This window comes from Rhamphochromis sp. 'chilingali', assembly GCF_963969265.1.
Source record: "Rhamphochromis sp. 'chilingali' genome assembly, chromosome: 7".
NCBI lineage: Eukaryota > Metazoa > Chordata > Actinopteri > Cichliformes > Cichlidae > Rhamphochromis > Rhamphochromis sp. 'chilingali'.
This window is the reverse complement of record NC_137934.1, coordinates 3280435-3301478: the sequence shown is the minus strand read 5'-3', so window position 1 is coordinate 3301478 and position 21044 is coordinate 3280435. Positions and strand designations below refer to the sequence as shown.

Below are 21044 nucleotides of genomic sequence, written 5' to 3'. Positions count from 1 at the left end.
GTCCAAAATGAGTCTTTCTTCATGAGCAGAATCTTCTACTTCTGCCACTGGCGTTCATATACAGAGGGAAGGTCTCGCTGTCTAATCAGCCTAAAAATTCATACAGTTCATAGAAAGTTAACGCCTCCAGGTCACAAACACAAACTGAGAATGATTTCAGTGAAGTGATAGAAATCTCATGTCCAACATATTTCCATATTTATAGAGTTTAGCTTTTTGAGTGAGGGACAATGATAAGAAAGCAATGTTACACAGCTGGTGTTATTCTAAACAGATTATTCTGCATTCATCTCAAATTGTTGGTGAAAATACTTTTTGCTTGCTGGTTTGCACTGTGGCACTAAATCAGACAGTCAATGAGCAGCCTTAGTCTTTAATACTATGAAGGAAAGAAACAGTAAAAATATATGATTTTTATGAATATATTCTTTAAAAAAGAATATATTACTGACTGGGTCATAATTGTTTTCAAAGTCCAGACCAGTGATACCCAGAAGCAGTTCAGCACTACAGCCCACCACTGAAAACTTAAGAAGCAAAGTAAAAGCTGCTTTTGTTTCCTCACCTGTTGTTGCTTCTGCTGGTACAGACATCTCCCAGACGCTCATGACGAGCACCATTAGAAGTAGAGCTCCTTTGCTTCCAATCTGCGGGTATGGCTCACTCATCCTTGATAAAGAGGCGAGAGGAAAGGAGTGTTACCACAAATAACTCATTTATGATAGCTGCAGTTTGAAGCAATTTGAGGTGAAACCAGAAACACTATTTATAGCTATACAGAGATAAAGTTTACATCTAAATGATTCAGAGAAAGCTTGGGAGAAGGTGCTGTGACCAAACGAAACCAAAATCCAGCTCTTTCAAAATCATGAGTATGACCCAAGCAACACCATCCCCACGGTGAAACAAGGAGGCGGCAACATTATGCTGTGGTGTTCCTGCTAAGGACCAAGTAACGATTCCACTGCAATGGGGGGAAGATCGACCAGACCTCAGTCCTGCAGAAAATCTGTGGAGGGAGCTGAAGCTGCCAAGTTTCAGCCTAGAAATCAAAAGGATTTAGAGAGTTTCTGTAAAGAGGAGTGGTTCAAAGAGATGTGAGCAAACCAAATAAAAGAAGCACCTACCCACCAAGTACTAGGTCATGTTTTACACAGGGTTCAAATGACATACAAATCAATGTAGGACTTTCTGGAGTTTTGACTGATATTCTGCTGAAACCTCCATCAAAATTAGAGGCCCTACATTTCTTTGTAAGTGAGCAGATTAATAAATTCAGCAGGAAATTAAATAATTATTTCCCCCAAGGATGAAAGATGGCTAGATAGACATCATTAACTCACATTAAGCCCCCGGTTTATTTGCATTTACCAAACAAAAGCATCTATTATCATCTGTGTCAGCCTCTCCTCCTTTTTTTTCCATCCCTTCGCTCGCCTGAATGCATGTTTGCTCGTATAAAGCAGGGATAGAGGCTCTTATCCTCCTCCTTGCTTCTCAAAACAAACTACAGCTGTGAATGCACCCCCAGATCACTATCTCCAAATTCTCTCTTTCTTCCCCTGCGGCTCCCCTCGTGCTCAACCGAACACGAGGTGAAGGCTCTCTGCTGCCCCAACAGGCTTCAGCAAGCCTCTGTAGGCTCTACAGCAGAGCGGAGAGCGGGCAGGTCGCAGTGGCTATTCCATCCCTCCGCAGTGCCTTTTTCTCTGCACTCCCTCTCCCTAATGAAGTGTGGTGGAGCCAAGGCCACACTGCATAAACCGTCTGGCACAGTGTGTTATCACCGACAGACAATGATCAAATTTCAAACGGGGGATGCGGGAGTGGTTCGGTAATTACTGGAAGGGGCATAGTATCGTATGGCGGGAGGGGACAAAGTTACAAGCTGCGTTTATGCCTTATTTACCACCTCCCGCCTCTTATCTGGCTGCCGCATTGACATATAGATTGGCTAAACCTCATTGGGGATCTCAGATTATTTGTGTAATTAAGTTTATTTTTGCAAAGCAAACATGACCTTTTAGCAAGGTTTTGTTAGAGCGCTCAGTGTCACACAGGAATTAGTATTGAGTTGTGTTGCTCCAGCAATAAAGAACAGGCAGAACTCACATGTTTAATGTGCCCTTTAAAGATATAAATAGCTGCCTGTTATCTGGACATGTAGGCGATAGCAGTGTATGGAAGGGGAAGTCTTAAATAATCGCTGAAGATTTATTTATTTATTAATTTTGACATGGCTTCATTTAATGAAATTTGACTTAAAGGTCATGAATAATTTCTACATCACATTTTCCCTGCTTTAAAAAAAAGCTAAATATTTTTGGGAAATACTAATTGCTACCCAAAGCCATCACAGTGACAGCGAGACTACAGGAGGTCACCGAGAGCGAAGAAGTTATTTGAAGCGCCGCGGCTTGATTATGTCATTCCTTTCAGGTTTTTATAGGGATTAAACAAGATGCATCATGTTAATTTGTGAATTTCAGATGGTAAGTACCATCCAACTCTCGACAAAGGAAAGAGGCAGGAAAGAGCAAAGATGGGGGAATAATTCCAGTAATCTTAAAATAACCCAGATAACTCAATCTGAAAGACTCAAAGCAACGAGCGCACACATAGCTGAGATGTGACAGAGCAAAGAGACAAGCAGTTGCATGCAGTGGACGCAATAAAGCGTGGGTCTTTGACTTTTGATTCCCAAGTCCTCAAACTAACGATCAAAGCGGTCACTTGTTCCTACAATCTGATACAACCAACGTTAGTGAGATACAGGCACGAGTACTCGAAAAAAATGATATGTGGCATTTAATGAGATAGTAGAAGTGTAGAAGGCTAATCGCTCAGCTACAGGGCTCATTCATATTCTTCAAAGGGATTCTGATCATGAACCATAATGTTGTAACCACTAAAAGTAGCTGTGACACTGTGAAACGATGGTATGAGCTCCTGTAGAAACCATAAGTCTGTGTGATGTCAACCTTACTTTAACAAAAACGTGTTTCACTCACAGTGTCACAGAAAAGAATGACTCTACCCACAGTCCTAACATAAGGCAGCAAAGTGTCTCATTGAAAGAAAGAAGGTGTACGTTATTGATCCCCGTGGGGAAATTCCTCTCTGCATTTAACCCATTCACTCAGTGAAGCAGTGGGCAGCCATTGGGCACTCGGGGAGCAGTGTGTGGGGACAGTACCTTGCTCAGGGGTACCTCAGGGTAGCTGTTCAGGGGAATCGAACCCCCGACCTTCCGATCATGGGGCCACCACTCTACCTACTGAGCTATCCCTGCCCCGATTGGTGGAAGTTGCTGTCGCCATGGAAATGTCAGGTTTCTTAGTCAGTGCTAAACTTTAGAAACCGCTTGAGCAGGCACAAACGCTACACACAAACTACCATTATACATTATTATATATGTATAATCTAATGCAGCGGTCCCCAACCGTTTTTGCGCCACGGACCAGTTTGTGCCCGACAATATTTTCACAGACCGGCCTTTAAGGTGTCACGGATAAATACAACAAAATAAAACTAGTACCGGTACCGAAAAAAAGAAGATTTATTCATAACACACGTGAAAAGACCCAGGAAAACCGAGTTAACGATAAAAACGATGACAAAATAACGCTGAAAACCGATAAAAACCCTGAAAACCATACATTTCACACCTGTGCCTCAACTCTCGCGGCCCAGTACCAAACGACTCACGGACCAATATACTGCTGTTAACAGCATAAATGTTAAGTTAAGCTAATTCCAAAACGTTCCAAAGGTCACTTGCTGTAGATTCTGGAATTTTCAGCAGTTTATTATTATGAGTAGTTCCTCTAATTTTAGGAGTAATTATGTATGCATTGTTGTACCTCTGACTTTATTTTCTGATCCAAATCCAGGCTTTGAATCAGTATTTGGCTCATAAACCACCTTGTAGCTATTGACATTTCAGAAAATCCCTATATTCTTAAATAAAGAATATAGGGATTTTCTGAAATGTCAATAGAGAAAATGAATGAGAAAGTCATTTCAGAAGCACAGGCCTTAATAAAATGGCTTGTGCCCTATAGGCAGGGGTGCACATAAGTGGTCCACAGGTGCGCATTCGCTGTCAAAATAAAAGACGCGCACCAAATAAGAAGTTGCAACATTTGCATACATAAGATTTTCTGGAGGAGGACAGACATTTGTTTAGAACTCTTAAAGATGTCGAAGAAGCTCCTTTAAGCAATTACTTTGGTGTTCCTCCACCTCCAAAGAAATGTCAGGAGTCCGAACCGCAAAAGAAGCGTGTATTCTCGGAAAAGGGGTTGCAGGAGGTGAGCTGGTTTCAAACAAATGATGAACGCACAGAGATGTGGAGCAGAATATGCTGTGAAAATCCCACTCTAGAGGACAAAAACATTGCCTTTTATATGTACGCAAATGCGCGTTGCAACTTCTTATCTGGTCTTTTATTTTGACAGCAAATGCGCACCTGCGGACCACTTATGTGCACCCCTGCCTATAGGGTAGCTGTAACAGAAGACAACAGAAAAGGTAAAGAAACGCAAAATTTGTGCAAATATTTTGCGCACTAAAAATATTTCACAGACAAATTTTGTGTATATATACATTACATAAAAGGTTTGCATCCAAAAATTTGGCATTTAATGTCATTTTTTTCTCAGCACTTTCAGGGTGTAGGGGCCTTTAGAAGCACATCATGGTGTGGATTCCAACACATCCACTAGAAACTTCTAGCTTATCCAGGTGCAGAGCTTCCTTCCCATCTAACATAACTATAGGTCCAAATAGCAGCTTGTGCAAACAACCCCTGGTATCATTTTATGAGGAGAGTGGTTTATGAGGAGAGTGGTCTATCTGTGTGATAAAGTGTGTTTTTTGGATTGTCATTTCCCATCTTGCCTTGCTTCAATTAGATCTCCTTTGTTTCCCAGGACACTTGCTGTGCATGCCAGAAATATCATTAAGCCACTTATCCACAAGAGGAGGGATAATGCAGCGCAAACACTAAATGGACCCAAGGTGATCCTTTATTTTCATAATATATTTTTTTCCACCACTATTAAAGCCACGATTGCCAGTATCATGGCATTTAACAGTGTTTTCAGTGTAGCTACAGAGCGATTGTGAGGAAGGAAATTCACTGAAATGTTGAGCGTGATATCCAGGTAATGCACCAGTGTCTGCATTTTCTCAAATGGACCTCGATTGTACGCCCAGATACTTATACTGGAACAGTGTGTGCTTACGTTCACCTCCCAGAGACAGATTTATGGTCACCGATTAGCCGGAGAATTGGAGGCTGGGTTGAAATGGTGGCCAGTTGGTGTCGGTGTGCAATTCGTAGTAATAAGTGTGTGGGGGGGAAAAAGGGTCATTGGTGCCGCAGAGCAGGGCAGCGTTACAGCATCATTTGTTGGATGCCTTCGAAAGGTGCAATTCCATAAATGACATCTCATTGCACCTGAATGTGCTGCGTTGTCACTGGTGCTCGGCAGAGCGAGTCCCTGGAGATTTGTTACGCTTTGAAGCCAGTTTACGTCTTGACCTTGGCTTGAAGGTCTTTTGCATTTCTGCAACAATATCCTTATATTTAATATAAATAGACATTGTGATCCTGGCTGCATTATTGAAAGACACCTGTGGTACTCAAGCGATACTTAATCTTTATCAAGAGAAGAATTCCACAAGAGCCAAGACGACAGTTTTCCTGCCCTTGCTTGAAAAGAACCATTCACAAGCTGATCTGGTAAAGACGGATGAGACGACTGTGTCTTTGCAATAAGTCGTGGAGACATATCAACTCATGATAACAATGCATCTATGTGTAATTATTGTTAAGTACTCAGGTGAAATGAATTAGTGGCACTGTCATGGTTGACTCTATATTATTCAGCATTCACTTTATTTCTCTTTATCCAATCAGAGAGGCAGAAACAAATACCTGTGGCAGGTCACGTTTAAGGGAGCAGTATTATATTTGGTAGATAATAATTTCATTTTCTTTGGGATTCTTTTTCATCAGTTATTGCACTAAAACGTGGAGGTTGATGAAACCTTATTTATATACTTGCATAGTTTTAAATACGTACATTTTTATTTCTGTGGCTGTTGTACATGTGTAGCATTCATTGCACTGTTTAGCAAAATTTGTTTAAATGTTTAGAAATGAATATTGATTAAAAAAAGTTATTCAGGATTATCAGAAGTGTATTCAAATTGTCTATTGAAAGTTAGAACCGGTTACTGTTATGTACAAAACAAAGTCATAGTAAAATTCATCGACTAAACTCAAAAAGATTCTCTTTGTTCTTGTCAGTCTGAAAACCTTTTGCCATTTTAAATGACTCGATATGGAACTATTATCACTTTGATCAACCTTAGAGGAACGGTCAGAGGTCAAATGTGACATGATACTTTAAATCTTTATAGTACAGTCATATAGTACTTTTAAAGTTATAAGGATTTTTTGGGGTCAATTTTTGACCAATAACATTATGTTGACCTTGAAGGCCTTGATGAAATTGCGCCAAACCAAAGATGTTTGTCCTGCGACAAGATTGCATGTTTCATTACTCTACTCAACCTTTTAAAATTGTAACATTGATTGATTGATTAAGCCTTTAATTGCAATGTTACACGCACATGTTACCTGCAGGGAAATGGGGCCCCTTCCATCCATACATACATTGCACAAACATCACATTGGGAAGACAAGTCAGAGAGGTCGGATGGTAAGAAAAACATTGTTTATGTAATAAAGATAATTCACATTTAGGTTGATCTTAGTTTATTTCAAGGTTAGACAAACACCTACACAAACAATAATAAATAATCATGTAAATACTAAACATTTATGTTTATGTTAAGAAAAGATAAAATGACTTTGACACACAAACCTGGTAAATTATCACCCACGTTGCCCTGACATGCTCTACAAAACATTTTTAACTCAACCTTTTGTTGGTTTTTACGGCTCACAATACCTGTTTGACTTACTTACTGCTGTCACAATACTCGCTGTTAGATGCAGCAGCTGTTTTCAGTGACAGGATCTGTTTGGGCGAAGCTGTTTTTTTACACATGCAGCTCTGAACTTTTCCAGACATTAGCCGACGGGCCTGAATGTCAGGATGCAAATTGCTGGCTCATAAAAAGGTCTTTAACCTGTCAGCTCTCTAGCTTAATTTCTGTGTGATGGTCGGATAAATCCGTGTGAAAACAATGCTCGTCAGTGAATTCACAGTGAAAGAGTGGCTATGGAGTCTTTCTTGTAGTGAGAGCCTGACGAGGGCAAACTATCTCCTGTTGTGTGCTTCATGTCAGAGAGGATACATTTGGACAGAGGCCTGAACAGACAAACAATCTCAGCAGTTAGCTTGAGAACTTCCTGTAGTGCTAAAGTGCCGTAGGCCAAACCAAAGACACTACACCACATAAACGACTGTGTTGCCTGATGCCAACCGGAGTGTAATGTGTAATTCGGTAAACATTAGTCACACATGGCTTCATATGTTATATACACATGTATGCACAGTACAGCATTTCAGTGTTATACAAATAAAATGTATTTAAATTAAATTTATTTCAACTTATTCTTGTGTAATTTAGCTAATTGCCTCAGCTTGCTAAATGTAATGTCATGTTTTAACTATATGCCATAAAAGTGTAGGTTTAGCGCGTAATTCTCAACACTTTTTCTAAAATCTCATTACATTTGTGTGGCAGATACACAAACGAGACAACACGTGAATAAAACATCGTTAGAGGCACACTTCTTTAAGCTAAGCCAGACCAAATATGACAGCTCTGTACGCTATTCCAGTTCAACGTTTTATTTTTTTGAAAGACAAGACCACAACCGGTCGTGGCAGATGGCCCCCGCCCCGCCGCTGTTTTTTTGTTTCCACTGTCGCCAAAGTGCTTGCTCATAGGGGTCATATGATTGTTGGGTTTTTCTCTGTATGTATTATTGTAGTGTCTACCTACGATATAAAGCACCTTGGGGCGACTGTTGTTGTACAAATAAAATTGAATTGAATTAATTACTTGATTTCAGCATGATCAGCTCTTGCTTCATAGTTTCATCCTGTAATATTACCTGGAATTTCATTAGACTGAGCCAATAAAGAACAATAAAGCTCATTATCTTAGCAATGACTGCCCTCCAGTTTTATTCCTTTATTTATACATGTTCAACTACTGCAGCTTTCAGTGCTCCTTGGGAATTTATACTGCAGCTTGTAATGACGATTCAGATAGGCATTTTGAGAGAAAACAAACTCAAACTTAGACTGTATCTATAGTGGTTGGAATGTTTCATTAGCATGTAAGCCTCACAATATTTTTTGTATAATGTATGAGCCTTTTGCCACAGAACACAGAACAAGCCTGCAGAGAAATGTATAATATATGCAGAAGTGAAGTTAGCAGGGTAAAAAATGATAAAAACAAAACAAATACTAATAAATGGAAACATAAGTGTAATGTATAACTACCCACTGAGCACAGTATATTGTGCACTATGCTTGAGGACACTCAAGACCTCAAGCACAATATACTGTGGATGATGCAAATGATGTCTTTTACTGAAGAATAATGCATGTTCTTTTGAGCAGTGCCACCTCGCTGGCTGTCTTGGATTTGCGTGGTTGCATTAATCCGAACATTTAGCTCGTTCACTCCCTTCACAACACCGAAAGCAGCAGAGCCACAAGTCAGCTTTAAAGAAAGGCTTCACTTGAGCCTCGGCCTTGGTCACAAACACTTGATTCTTACACTAACAGCAAAGTCCCCGCCTGCAGTCACGCTGTCAACATTATCTCTCTGTTGTCTTGTGCGGTCCCTGAACTGCACACGTCGCCATCCCGAAAATAATAAAATATGTCAATCCAGATTTGACTATATCATTTTCAAATATCAGCGTTAATGCATTTCTTTTACAGTTGGAGTTCTGCTGCTTTAATTAACATTCTTGGGAGGTTCCTGTTTTCACCTGAGCTTTTTTAACAGCTTGAAAGGAAAATAAATGAATTGAAAAGTTTTGACAAGCCGAGTTCAGCGCTGCCCAGGGTCTACTTCCAGTTTATTGCTGTCAGTGGTGAAATAATAACATTTGGTGTACTGTTGCCTGGAGACACAGTGAACAACCCCAAAACTTGACACTTTGCCCAATCATTTATTGTCCCTGCTGTGACAGTGAGGCTAAACAATACATCAAAAGGTTCAGGTTATGATCCCGTCTGCTCCTGGCAGCCATACTGGGACTCTTTCCTTTTACCATTAGCATCTTTGCTAAAATATTTAGAGCTTACCAATGTGTCCCTCCAATTCCACCCTATGTAATGTAGACTATACACCCATCCACATATTTGGCATAGCAGAATAGGAACAAATGCATGGATCCCTTTCTCTGTTTTTATCATGCGAGTTTCACTAAATTCAGGATTGACATTTTAAGTAAGAAGGGAAATGTGCATTTTGACTCCTGTGGTACTGTTGTTAATCTGGGGCAAAAGCATAGAGGAAGCTTTGGCTACGGCTCAGGAGGTTGCTGGTTCAATAGCTGCCTCTGCTAGTCTGCATGTGTACATGCATAGGCATAGAAAAAGGTTCTTGCACAAGTATGTGGGAAAGAGTAAGAACGCACTTTGAGTGTATAAATTGTGTACTGCAACTATATAATTTACTGATGCCAAACTTCACTGTGCTTTAGTGTAGCAGAGCAGTAGTATTGTCAGAGTAGTAGTATCCCAGTAACCTGGGATGACAAAACATTGAAATACCTGAAACTGTTAACTGTTCTGGTCATACGTGTTATTGTGGTCTTCAGTTTCCTCGAGTGTAGTCTACTTAGAATGTTAATATAGTCTGGCTTTAGTAAATGGACTGCTTCTTATACACTGTTTTTCTGCTCTATTTAAGCGTTATACAGCATGGTCTAAGGAGCTTGGAAAGAAAAGCGTCTGGACTTCTTTAAGTGGCTTGAAGATGTTTCACCTCTCAGCCTAGAAGCTTTTTCAATTCTAGGGTCAAATGGTGGAGAGTCCCAGATTCTCCACCATTTGACCCTAGAATTGAAGAAGCTTCTCGGATGAGAGGTGAAACATCTTAAAGAAGCCCAGACGCTTTTCTTTCCAAGCTTAGACTGCGATGACCTGGATGACTGAGAACCTTCAGATGTTATACAGCATGTCTCATTCACCTACAAATTCATATAAACGCTCTAAACACTCATATAAACACTAAATGCCAAATCCGTGTGTTACTGTTGCTGTTGTTGGTTCTTTAGCTGTGCGCCTCCAATATCACAACCTCCCTGTTTGTTGTGTTGGTGCATTTAATCTTTAACTAATATTATAGCTGCTGTGTGTGATACAGACCAGTCTGTGGATCACTTATGATTAATGTATCTGGTCATACGTGTTATTGTGGTCTTTGGGGCGATCGTGGCTCAAGAGTTGGCAGTTCGTCTTGTAACCAGAAGGTTGCCAGTTCGAGCCCAGGCTCGGACAGTCTCGGTCGTTGTGTCCTTGGGCAAGACACTTCACCTACTGGTGATGGCCAGAGGGGCCGATGGCGTGATATGGCAGCCTCGCTTTTGTCAGTCTGCCCCAGGGCAGCTGTGGCTACAACTGTAGCTGCCTCCACCAGTGTGTGAATGTGAGAGTGAATGAATAGTGGAATTGTAAAGCGCTTTGAGGGTCTCGAAAAGCGCTATATAAATGCAATCCATTATTATTTTTATTATTATCTTATTAGTCTTGCTTAGCACTAATTAGCCATTTTGTGCTCCTATCCATTGCACCCATACAATTTATGTTTGTAACCAGTGCTAACCAGTGTTGGCAGCAACCAAAATTCCAATATGAAGGTTCAGACTGCAGACTGCAAAATTACTGAATGATGTTGTAATGACTGAGATGACGTTATTTACACTTTCTTGGACACTTGAACAGCAAATCTACACAGGTTGCTCAAAATCCTTTACTGTGCAGACAAATACCAAAACAAATGGAAGCAACCAATGCACCAAGCTAGCTTCTAGCTTCAGCTCTCAAAAAGTATTTCAGTGAGGAACTATGATGGTTACTTTAAAAGTATGATTTACATTCTCTAATTGTCTTGCATGGTCTGCCTTGTTCACAGATACACCACAAAACACGTAATAAGCAGATTTACTCTTCCTAACATAATTAACCAACTGGCATTTTCACACTAATTTTTCCATAACTGGGATACACTTGGCTGGTGGCACATTTCTGATGTCTACAAATCCGGTGTTTGTATGCAAAGACAGGGGAGAGCTTAAATGCTTCTTCAACAAGAACAGTTTCAATATATTCAACATCCCTAGTATTTCTAACTTCACTGTGGGACGGAAAGCTGCTATAATCTCATGTAGTCACGGTTAAGAATAGTGTTAAAATAGGAAAACAAAACTCACTATGAAGCATATTTGATTTGGCGGAACAGCACTTTAGTGAAACGAGGACTGCTGGTAGATTCTGACCTATTTTCCCATTGTTGTCCCATTTGTGTCATTTATTTTTCTACCTTGATGGGTTTGTGCAAAGCTACAATATTTTCCATTAGCAAGTGAAGGACTCGATTGACCTTGGCCTATTAATAGCAAATGTTATTTGCAAAGGAAGTAGGGGAAAAAGCGTTGAATTAATTCTTCACCTGTTCTCTGCAGTCTTCGGGAGATTGTACTTGAAGTGCTAAACAATTCTACGACATGTTAACCACGTGAGAGCAGTTTTTAAAGCTCCACAAAAAGGTAAAAGCAAGGACACACAAAGGATGAAAGACTGTTTAACTTTTTGACAAATAACCTAACCAAATAACACAAAGTTAGTGTTGTTTAGGTATCATCTATAAAAAAAAAGTCTCATCAGACTCTGTATAACTATGTCTGTGAAGGTTTTCAGTCATCCAGGTCATCATAGTCTAAGGAGGTTGGAAAGTGCATAAACGCATGGCTCAACATAGAAGAGCCACCTCCACGGGACAAGACTCAGCAGTCCATCTGCATCTAGAGGACAAAGGTCACTCTTTCGAGGACACCAGTGTCCACATCTTGGACAGAGAAGGCAGATGGTTTGAAAGAGGAGTGAAAGAAGCATCTATGTCCACTGTGAACGACCATGTCCTGTCTGCAGTGATGGGAATAACGGCATTACAAGTAACGGCGTTACTTTTTTCAGTAACGAGTAATCTAACTAATTACTATTCCTATTGTTACAACGCCGTTACAGTTACTAACAAGAAAATGCGGTCCGTTACTATTTTTCAACAAACAGACGGTTGAAGCTGTGTTCAGCTTCCCGCATCTTATAGAAGTTGCACGGAAGTAGCTGACTACGCAAGTAATCTGGACGCTACAGCTTTAAGTAGCTGTGCGCGCTCCCGCGGACGGTAATCACGATCACTGTCTAGCACAACACCTGGAGCTCAGGGGGCAAAACAATCGCATGAGTGCTGCTGTTTGACTGAGGAAGAATAAAGTGGTCGTGGTAAGCCAATCACATGACCACTTCAAGACAAAGCAACAAGGTGATATGTACCAGTTTTTAAATTGTGTTGATAGGCCACTTAAAACCAGAGTCATGATAAACAAGATATACGCGGCGTTTTTTCCTCAATAGCTTCGTCACGTTTACTGTCTAAGGACAGCGCAGCGAGACCTCTCTGCTTATGAGCAAAAAATTTAAAAACTGGGAAAGTTTTAGGAGTGACGGCGAGAGAGAGAGAGAAAGAAAAAGAGAGAGAGCGAGTTTTGAGATGTGAGAGATTTGTGACGTTTAGCGTGTTTGCAGTGTGTAGTTAATGTGTTTTCTTGTGTAGTTAGTGTGTAGTGTTGTGGATGGTTTTGTGTTGTGTGTCAGAACAATGAGGCGACTGCTGTCTCCAGGTAGAAACAGGATCAGTGATACACCTGCTGCTGTCAGACCTGCAGGAATCAGGCTGTGATGTTCTCCTTTATAGTGGACAGAAATTATTTTTTTGGAGTTGCACAAATAATTTGTGTGGCATCTTATTTAATGCAGAACAGCTGATTGTTCTGTAAATAGTTTGAAATGGTTATTTAAAAAAAAAAGAGTAAAAGGTAAATGGATGCAAATAACTTTGTTGTTTGCAAAACTTGTGCATATGATTTTAAAATTGACAATTTATATTTGCATTTAAAGTTATGAAATATGATTCATTAAACATGTTTGTGGTTGTTATAGTAAAAATATAACTTTTTCTACTCGGATTTTATGTTTTCTGTCTGATTTTTGATCAATTGTGTTAATACAGTATATCAAAATGAAAACATGACTGTAAATTCAGACACGCGAGGTTGTGTTGAAAAGAATGACACCAAACAAGGCAAAGTAAACAGTTTTTAAAAGTAAAATGTGGAGGGAAAATCAAAAGTAGTTAAAAATGGCCAATTATACCCTGGACCCCAGAGGGTTAAACGTTTTTTGTTTTTTTTTAAAGTAACGCAATAGTTACTTTTCAAGTAATTAATTACTTTTAGAATATTGTAACTCAGTTACTAACTCAGTTACTTTTTTGAAGAAGTAACTAGTAACTATAATTAATTACTTTTTCAAAGTAACTTGCCCAACACTGCCTGTCTGCCATCTATAATCCAGTTTTCAGATCCCAGACTCCTTAACGCCCACTCACATCCTGGGCCTTCTGACCTCAGGAAATCACATGATAGGGTGGGGCCAGGTTTCACAATGAGCTCACCTGAAACCCTGGCAGATTGTGACCTACACCTGTTTTCACACCTTGGCTCGTGTGATTAGGTAGAGGATCAATAGGGGGTCCATGTCCCTCTCGAGGAGACACTCCCACAGGGTTTAAATCTGGGACTCTCCATCATTTGACCCTAGAAGCTTCTCGGATGAGAGGTGAGATGTCTTCAAGCAGCTTAAAGGAGTCCAGACGCTTTTCTTTCCAAGCTCCTTAGACTCTGTAACTATGTACGTGTACGAAAGCATGTCTAAGAGTTTTAAACACAAAATTCCTACTTACATAAACGGTATGTACAATTGTTTTAAAACTGTATCCATCCACTATAATGACTTTTGTAATACTTTAATTGAATACGTTAATGTCAATAATGTAAATAACTGAACATATCTGAAACATCTGTGAACAGAACATAAACAAATAGAAAAGTAGGCTTGTTCAGATTAAAGAGGGAGATCAATTTTCTTGGAACATACAGCAGTGATGGATTTTTTCTTCAAAAGGGGGAATGTGCTTGAGCTGGAAGAGTTACAGATAAAATAAGTTATAGAGTTAGTTATAAAATAAGACGAGCCTTATGTCAGTGGTGTCCAAACCCAGGCCTCGAGGGCCGGTGTCCTGCAGGTTTTAGATGTGTCCTTGATCCAACACAGCAGATTTAAATGGCTAAATGACCTCCTCAACATGTCTTGAAGTTCTCCAGAGGCCTGGTAATGAACTTATCATTTGATTCAGATGTGTTGACCCAGGGTGAGATCTAAAACCTGCAGGTCACCGGTCCTCGAGGCCTGGAGTTGGCCAAGCCTGCCTTAAGTAGTCCCAGAGTTGAATAATAATAATAATAATAATATGTTGAATATTCTATGAGATAGTTTCCCTGAAGCACAGAGTTGTTTAAACAAGACACTGTGAACAGCAACAGTTTGATGTATAATACCCAAGGTTTTTATAATTAACAAAGTGTAAACTAAAAAAACTAAATCAAATTAGCTGTTACCGGTTTTGTTTTTGCTAGCTTTGTTTATTTGTTTTCTTCAAAAATGGCTCTACTCTTCTACTTTATGACTTCCAATCGCCACTAAATATCCGAGCCACTGTTGAAGAGCAGTCCCGACCGGCACCGGGATATGAGGATTTTCACATTCCACCTGTGTTAGAGACCGTACCACTGTTCCTCCGCCGCGATCCACCCGCCATCCCACCGGGAAGAAATGCCACAGTATAGACTTTTAAAAAAGATGGAAACTAAGTGAAACCTACCAAACAAAAATAAGTCTCTTTCACTGTACTGAAATTTGTCAATCCATCAAGCATCAGGAGGCATTGGTGGATCTATTAACTGAGACTTAGGCTACGTTCACACTGCAGGCGAAAGCACATCAAATCTGACTTTTTTGACCCTATGCGACCCATATCCGATCATAGTATGACAGTGTGAACGGCACAAATCCGATATTTTCAAATCCGACCCAGGTCACTTTCGTATGTGGTACTGAATCCGATACATATCTGATGTTTTAGAAAGCGACTGCTGTTTGAATGGTCATGTCGCACTAAATCCATGTTTTATGTCACTGACACAAGACAGACGCCAAGTATCAGCGCCGGAGAAAACATCGTGAACGCTTCCTGGCCGTCCAGTGTAGATGTCAGTGAAACTGTTGGGAAGACAACGTGAACGTTTTATTTGTACTGTATAATCTGCAGATTCTGACAGAAATCTGCAACTATCCTTTGAAGCACCGCTCCTCTAAAACAGCAATAAGGATAATTACTAGGCCATATGTAAAGAACAAAATAACTTTATAACTTAAAGCAAAATTGGGAAACGTAAAGTCCGAAACAAGTCTTTATATTAAGACCATCAGTCAAACACTACTGTTTGGTCTGGGTCTAAACAGAGCGCGTTGTGTGTGACGTCTTCTTTTCTGCATGCGGCCGCTTTGAGCGTTCACACTGGAGCACGTTTGCTGTCGCATTTTATTTGTAGTGTGAACAAGCAGACAAAAAAAATCGGATTTGATCAAAAAATCGGAATTGAGCATCAAGACCTGCAGAGTGAACGTAGCCAAAGATGTTTATGTGATGTGAAGCGCTGCTTGTACCCTTTGATACCTACTGAAAATCTTTAATGTTGCTCTTCTTAAAAATTGCAACCGCATAAGTAGCAATGACACTAATGAAACTTCAAATACTTTCAATTAAAACCAAACTGAAATTTGCAAACTCACTTTGGAAACTTGAAACTGTAGATACAAATTCTAAATGAAATAAATATGAAAAATGCCTTTCTATCTGTGCACCAAACCTGACCACTACAATAAATCACATTATTATCAAATCTGTGTTGTGGTTAAACAGAAATATTCTCCAATGGTGTAAAAACATCATATAAGATTGTGCTTTTGGTTTAGTTTGACTTCTACGCCCAAAACCTTAATACTGTAACAGCACCTGCACATTAAAAGCGGGCGATAATGTGTTTTCAAATATTCTTTTCCTCCATGAGAAATGTAAAATCTTCCACTATCAACGTCAGCAGCGTGAAGGTCAAACATCTAATGAAGCAACACATTCATGAGCGAAGGCAGACACGAATGTTTCATTTTCTGGACTTTTTTCCAACACTTTAAGGAACACGAGCATGGTGTATTTTTACATAAATATCTTGCTTTTAAGCAGCTTTAATATTCAAAAAATGTTAGCATTACTTTCATGGCAATAATCATTTTAAAAGTGAAAGATTCAATTTTTAGTTTTGCTCAGTTGTAAGCTGCACGAGGCAAGTGTGTAATCCACAGTATCAGAGAGATTGCAGGGCGGGCAGAGGGAATGTTACTAAACCATAAAAAGTTGGACTTCCCCTCGCTGTTTCTGCAGCTGGATTCGATACAGGGATTACCCCTCCCTCGCTTACTCATCCCATTCCGTTCCCCTCCATCTCTATCTCGCTCTTTACTTGGACCGTGACAGAGACTGTCACCTCGGATGGCTGCAGGGAGCCGATTGCTCCATCGCAGAACAAACATCGCTCATTCGCCAAAACACAGATGTTCCCTTCTGACAGTTGAGGAGGGTAGCTCTCAACCCTGTCAAGCCAAACAAGGGAGTTTGCCCATTCTTTGTCACGCACTCTGTGAAGCATCTGTCTCAAATCCTGCTCAGTTCACTTCATAAACAAGACAAGACAGCTGTCACAAGCCGTGTTGGAAGTTGATATATGAACTTAGGACTATAAATGGAGCCTTGCTTTAGCACATTGTCCTGATGACTTGCTAATCAAATCGTTATCCACCAGCCTCCAGCGGAGAAAAGCCACTGCGCTGTGTGATTCACAATCCGAGTTCTGTCATGAGAGACTGTAAGTGGTTCAGTTTACTCCTCGGGCCTTCGTGTGCTCTTCTGATTATTTCTGGATGGCTGTTTTTATCAAATCCACGAGCTAATCCATATCAGAATCCAAGGAATGACAGCTCTGCGAAATATCCACATGTGATGGAGATAAATATATCTTTGCCGTTCAGATGAGTCTTTGTCACCAAGATTTCTTAATCAGCTCAATTCACCAATCGAGCTTTGTTCTTGTTGTTGTTGGTTTTTTCCCTTTGCTGCCTTACATGACTGTCTAGTAGTTCTTTGATCTAATGGTTTGACTTGATTCACAAATTATGATTATGCAAGATCTACTTTGGATTTTAATAAATACAAACGAGCCAGTTCCATCTGCTTCCGATCAGAGCTTTCTGCTGCTCAGCCTGATGACAAAATGTAATCTGTGAGTCACATTTAAGTGGGAAACATGATTTCAAATTTCACCAAAGCAGTGTGAATATTGGCATTGTTACCCGACACTGGTGCTGAGTGCCCTTTTAGAGAGTTAACCACCAGAACGACCTTCCGTAACGACACATCGAGATGCTATCTGAGAGGCCGCGCTCATCAAAACCGCAACTGCCAAATGGTCTCAACCTTAGTTTTCCTTTGATCAAAGTGTCTATGCATCACCATCTCTTGATCCCGTGTGCTATTTCAGTCCATCCCTCCCTCAAATGTTGCCTTGCAGCAGCAGGTAGAAGCATTTACACAGATCATAGTGCACCTCAACCAGTCTCCTCTTTTCTCTTTTTATAGTTAAGATCTCATAACACAACCGTCTAATATTTGTTCTCTTAAATATTTTAGTAAAAACAGCAAAAATGTGTTTACAGCACATTCAAAAATATATATCTGGTGTTGAAAAGCAGTAGTGGAATGTAGCCGAGTACTTAAGAAATTGTACGCAAATTTCAGATTCATTGTTTCGACATTTAATCTCTTTTTTTTATTTGACATTTTTGATTAAATTGTACTGCAGTCTAGATGCTTATTGCTTTTTAAATTTAGAATGTGAATGCAAACTTTGGTGGGTTAAAATTAATTAAGAGAAAGTCATTAAATATAAAGTACAGTAGTAAATATACTTGTGCAATTACTGCAAAAGTATTACGAAGCTCAACACTGAAGGTCCTGAGGTAAAACATATGATCCATAATGCTATGCAAAGTATAATCTATTTATACTGTAGTCTGTTCAATCCCAAACTGAAACAACGACGAGGGAGTTTGCTGTTTCTATGAAAATGTTTGAGAATGCACCAGAGAAAAAAATCTCTCTTTTTAAAGAATTTTCTTACACTTCAATGGAGAAAATTAATGGAAACTTTACTTTTAGAAGCAGAGAACTTTAAAAAGGGGGGGTGGTTTCTGTTATACTTACTGTTTGTTAAAAATCTAAAAACCATTTTAGCATTTCAATTGTTTAAGGATGCTCCCCTGGTAAAGGACATATTGTGCTTATTTCCTCTCTCTCACTTTTTTTTTGCCTTACATGTTGCAACAGCTAGCTGGGTTAGCATATCTGTTAGACAGGAGAAATCGCTAGCTATTGTCTGCTAGCAGCTTCAAAGGGTTGTAATGACCATATTTGTCTCTACATTTATATTAATGAAAAAAGGGACTAAATTGTGCATTTTGTATTTCTGTTTTCGTTTTTTCCTGTTTCTGTTGTGTTTTGTGTGCTTTTGCAGCTTTTTTCTTATTGTTTGTGTTTTCTTAAGTTGCAGTCCGTTTGGCCTCTCAGGGCCACCGTAATTTTGTCAGTTTACGAGGTTCTAGTAAAACCATGAATGAATGTAGGCGAGCTGCTTCCCCCACTGTCTGGTCACTGTGATAAGCTAAGCTAGCTAATTGTTTATTTCCTAAAGTAAAGACCAATATAAGCCTTAAAAATATTACTTTTACACTTTTGTACAAGTGAAAAGTTTAGTCAACCATTTCTGAGGTTTTCAGAAGGTTAAACTAAACCATCTTTGAAACTGAAGAAATTTAGAGGGCAATAGTGGTAATTTTATTCTGATTTACTATTAAATGAAATAAAAATGCCACATGATGTGTAGATGTTTTCCATGTTAAATATGAAAGGTAAACTTCAAAAATGTGAGCGTGGAATTTGCTAAAGTGGAGGATTTTATAGGTCGAGGAGGGACATGTGGGAAATGAAGTCAAGCTGCCAAAAGGACATCCAGGTCCACAGAAGGTCAAATAACGAAGCAACACTTTTGTCAGCTCTTTAAAAGAGTTTATTAATATCACATTGTGGTGCCATTGTGTCCTTGCAGCTACAGATTGCTCCCTGTAACTGGAAGGACACGGGTTTGATCCTTGTGACAGCTGGGTGTCCTTTTGCAAGATGCCAAATCCCTCTGTCAGTGTGGATGAGCGTGTCAGCTCAATGACTGCAGAACAACATGGAGGATAATAAATAAATGATGGGTGAAAAATTATATTTATCCCCGACTGCCAGTCAGGTGTGTGGGAGTCAGCAGGAAGCTCTCGGTCTGATTTAATTTCAGTTTTGTGGGCCATAATTTCATGCTATTGCAGTTTCTAATGTGTCAGGATGTTTGATTTGATTAAATTCAATTGGCTGTATTGTTTTTCTGCTGTCTTGCTAACAACACAAAGAATGATTACTACTACACAGCATTCTTGCCAAGCGATATTGTTCCTATAGGGATAAAAAGCGGGGATAATGGCAACATGGGTTTGAACCTTTACGCTGTCCCTCGGCTCTGCTGCCAGTTATACGATAAGCCAGAGCAGAACCACAGGCTTTGATTTAACATGTATCAGAATATTAAATGCCATTTTCTTTTGCCCCAGGTTGATAACAGAAACAGAGTTGTCTTTTTAGTTATTTTTAAGGTATGCGTTATTAAACGGCTGACAGCAAAAAGGTGGATGGCACAAAAAATCTCAGAACTAAAATTAGACTATTTAGATCCATCACATTTTATGAATTGATGTAGTTGTTTACACATTCCCAATTCTTTCAGCCAACTTCTCACTGATGCAGACATTTGGAAAACTGTCATAATTTGCTTGTTTAATGAGCAGAATTTGCCTACAGTTGGCTTATAATGTGTCTATGTTGCTATTGTGCGTACACAGAATGATGATTAAAACATGAAAATGAAAGAGATTTTAATGCACTTGTGTAACAGTGCTGTTAACGTTATTTATCCCATAATAAAATATCTTTGGGTTGTCCAATTATGTCTTATTTTTGTGTCTTTCTTTTTAATCAATAAGCTCTTTTTCAAAAATAGATAAAAACCTGCTGGGATTGTTTTTTGTTTCGCAGCAGCTTTACGTTGTCTTTCCATATGCATAAGCACCCGAACACAATCACATTACAGCTAAATCATGACTGCACCGTGGAGGGACCGATCGCCACTTCAACGGCATAACCGCTATTCATTTCGAATTCACAGCGGGGCCGACTTCTCGCACAGGAGAATAGGAATACATTATACTTTGAGGTAGACCGCCATTTATCATCATTATTAACCGAACAGCCAGTGAGCCATGCACCTGTGCGGATAGTTTCTCTCCCTCTGTTGCTCCGTAACCTTCATCCGTGACACGTTAAAGCACCTACAGGAGCTTTTGCCAAGTTTGGAATAATAATAATAAGGTTTCCAGTTAAGAGTCAAAAATTGCTATAATTGGCTTTAAATCCTTGCTTTTGCAGCAGGATTTATGCTGAGATTCAACATGGAGAGAAATGGAAATTATATAAACACTTAGCAACAGAGGCGCAGAGAGCAGAGTGCCAGTCAAAATACTGTGATATTCACGCACACAGCTGTCAAGGCTGCAGCCGCCTCGTTCTTTGTGAAGCTAAATAGTGAAGCTAAATAAAGTGAGCAGATATGATCAAGCAGAGAGTTTGTCTGAATTCAGACGAGA

The 21044-nt window shown here is 39.6% G+C and overlaps 1 protein-coding gene across 5 annotated transcripts in view; it reads right to left on the bottom strand.

Moving 5' to 3' along the window:
* The window catches only part of LOC308400003 (chemokine-like protein TAFA-2), a 92533-nt gene that overhangs the window by 35397 nt on the left and 36092 nt on the right, over window positions 1–21044 (bottom strand). For 3 of the 5 annotated variants that reach the window (XM_080887467.1, XM_080887465.1, XM_080887463.1), the window contains exon 2: window positions 566–669. In XM_080887467.1, the coding sequence (XP_080743593.1) occupies window positions 566–668 (103 nt within the window). In that variant the 5' untranslated portion in view covers window position 669. Of the gene's footprint in view, window positions 1–565; window positions 670–793; window positions 886–21044 lie in introns of those variants that run through there. The other 2 variants (XM_080887466.1, XM_080887464.1) reach the window with 1 other exon arrangement.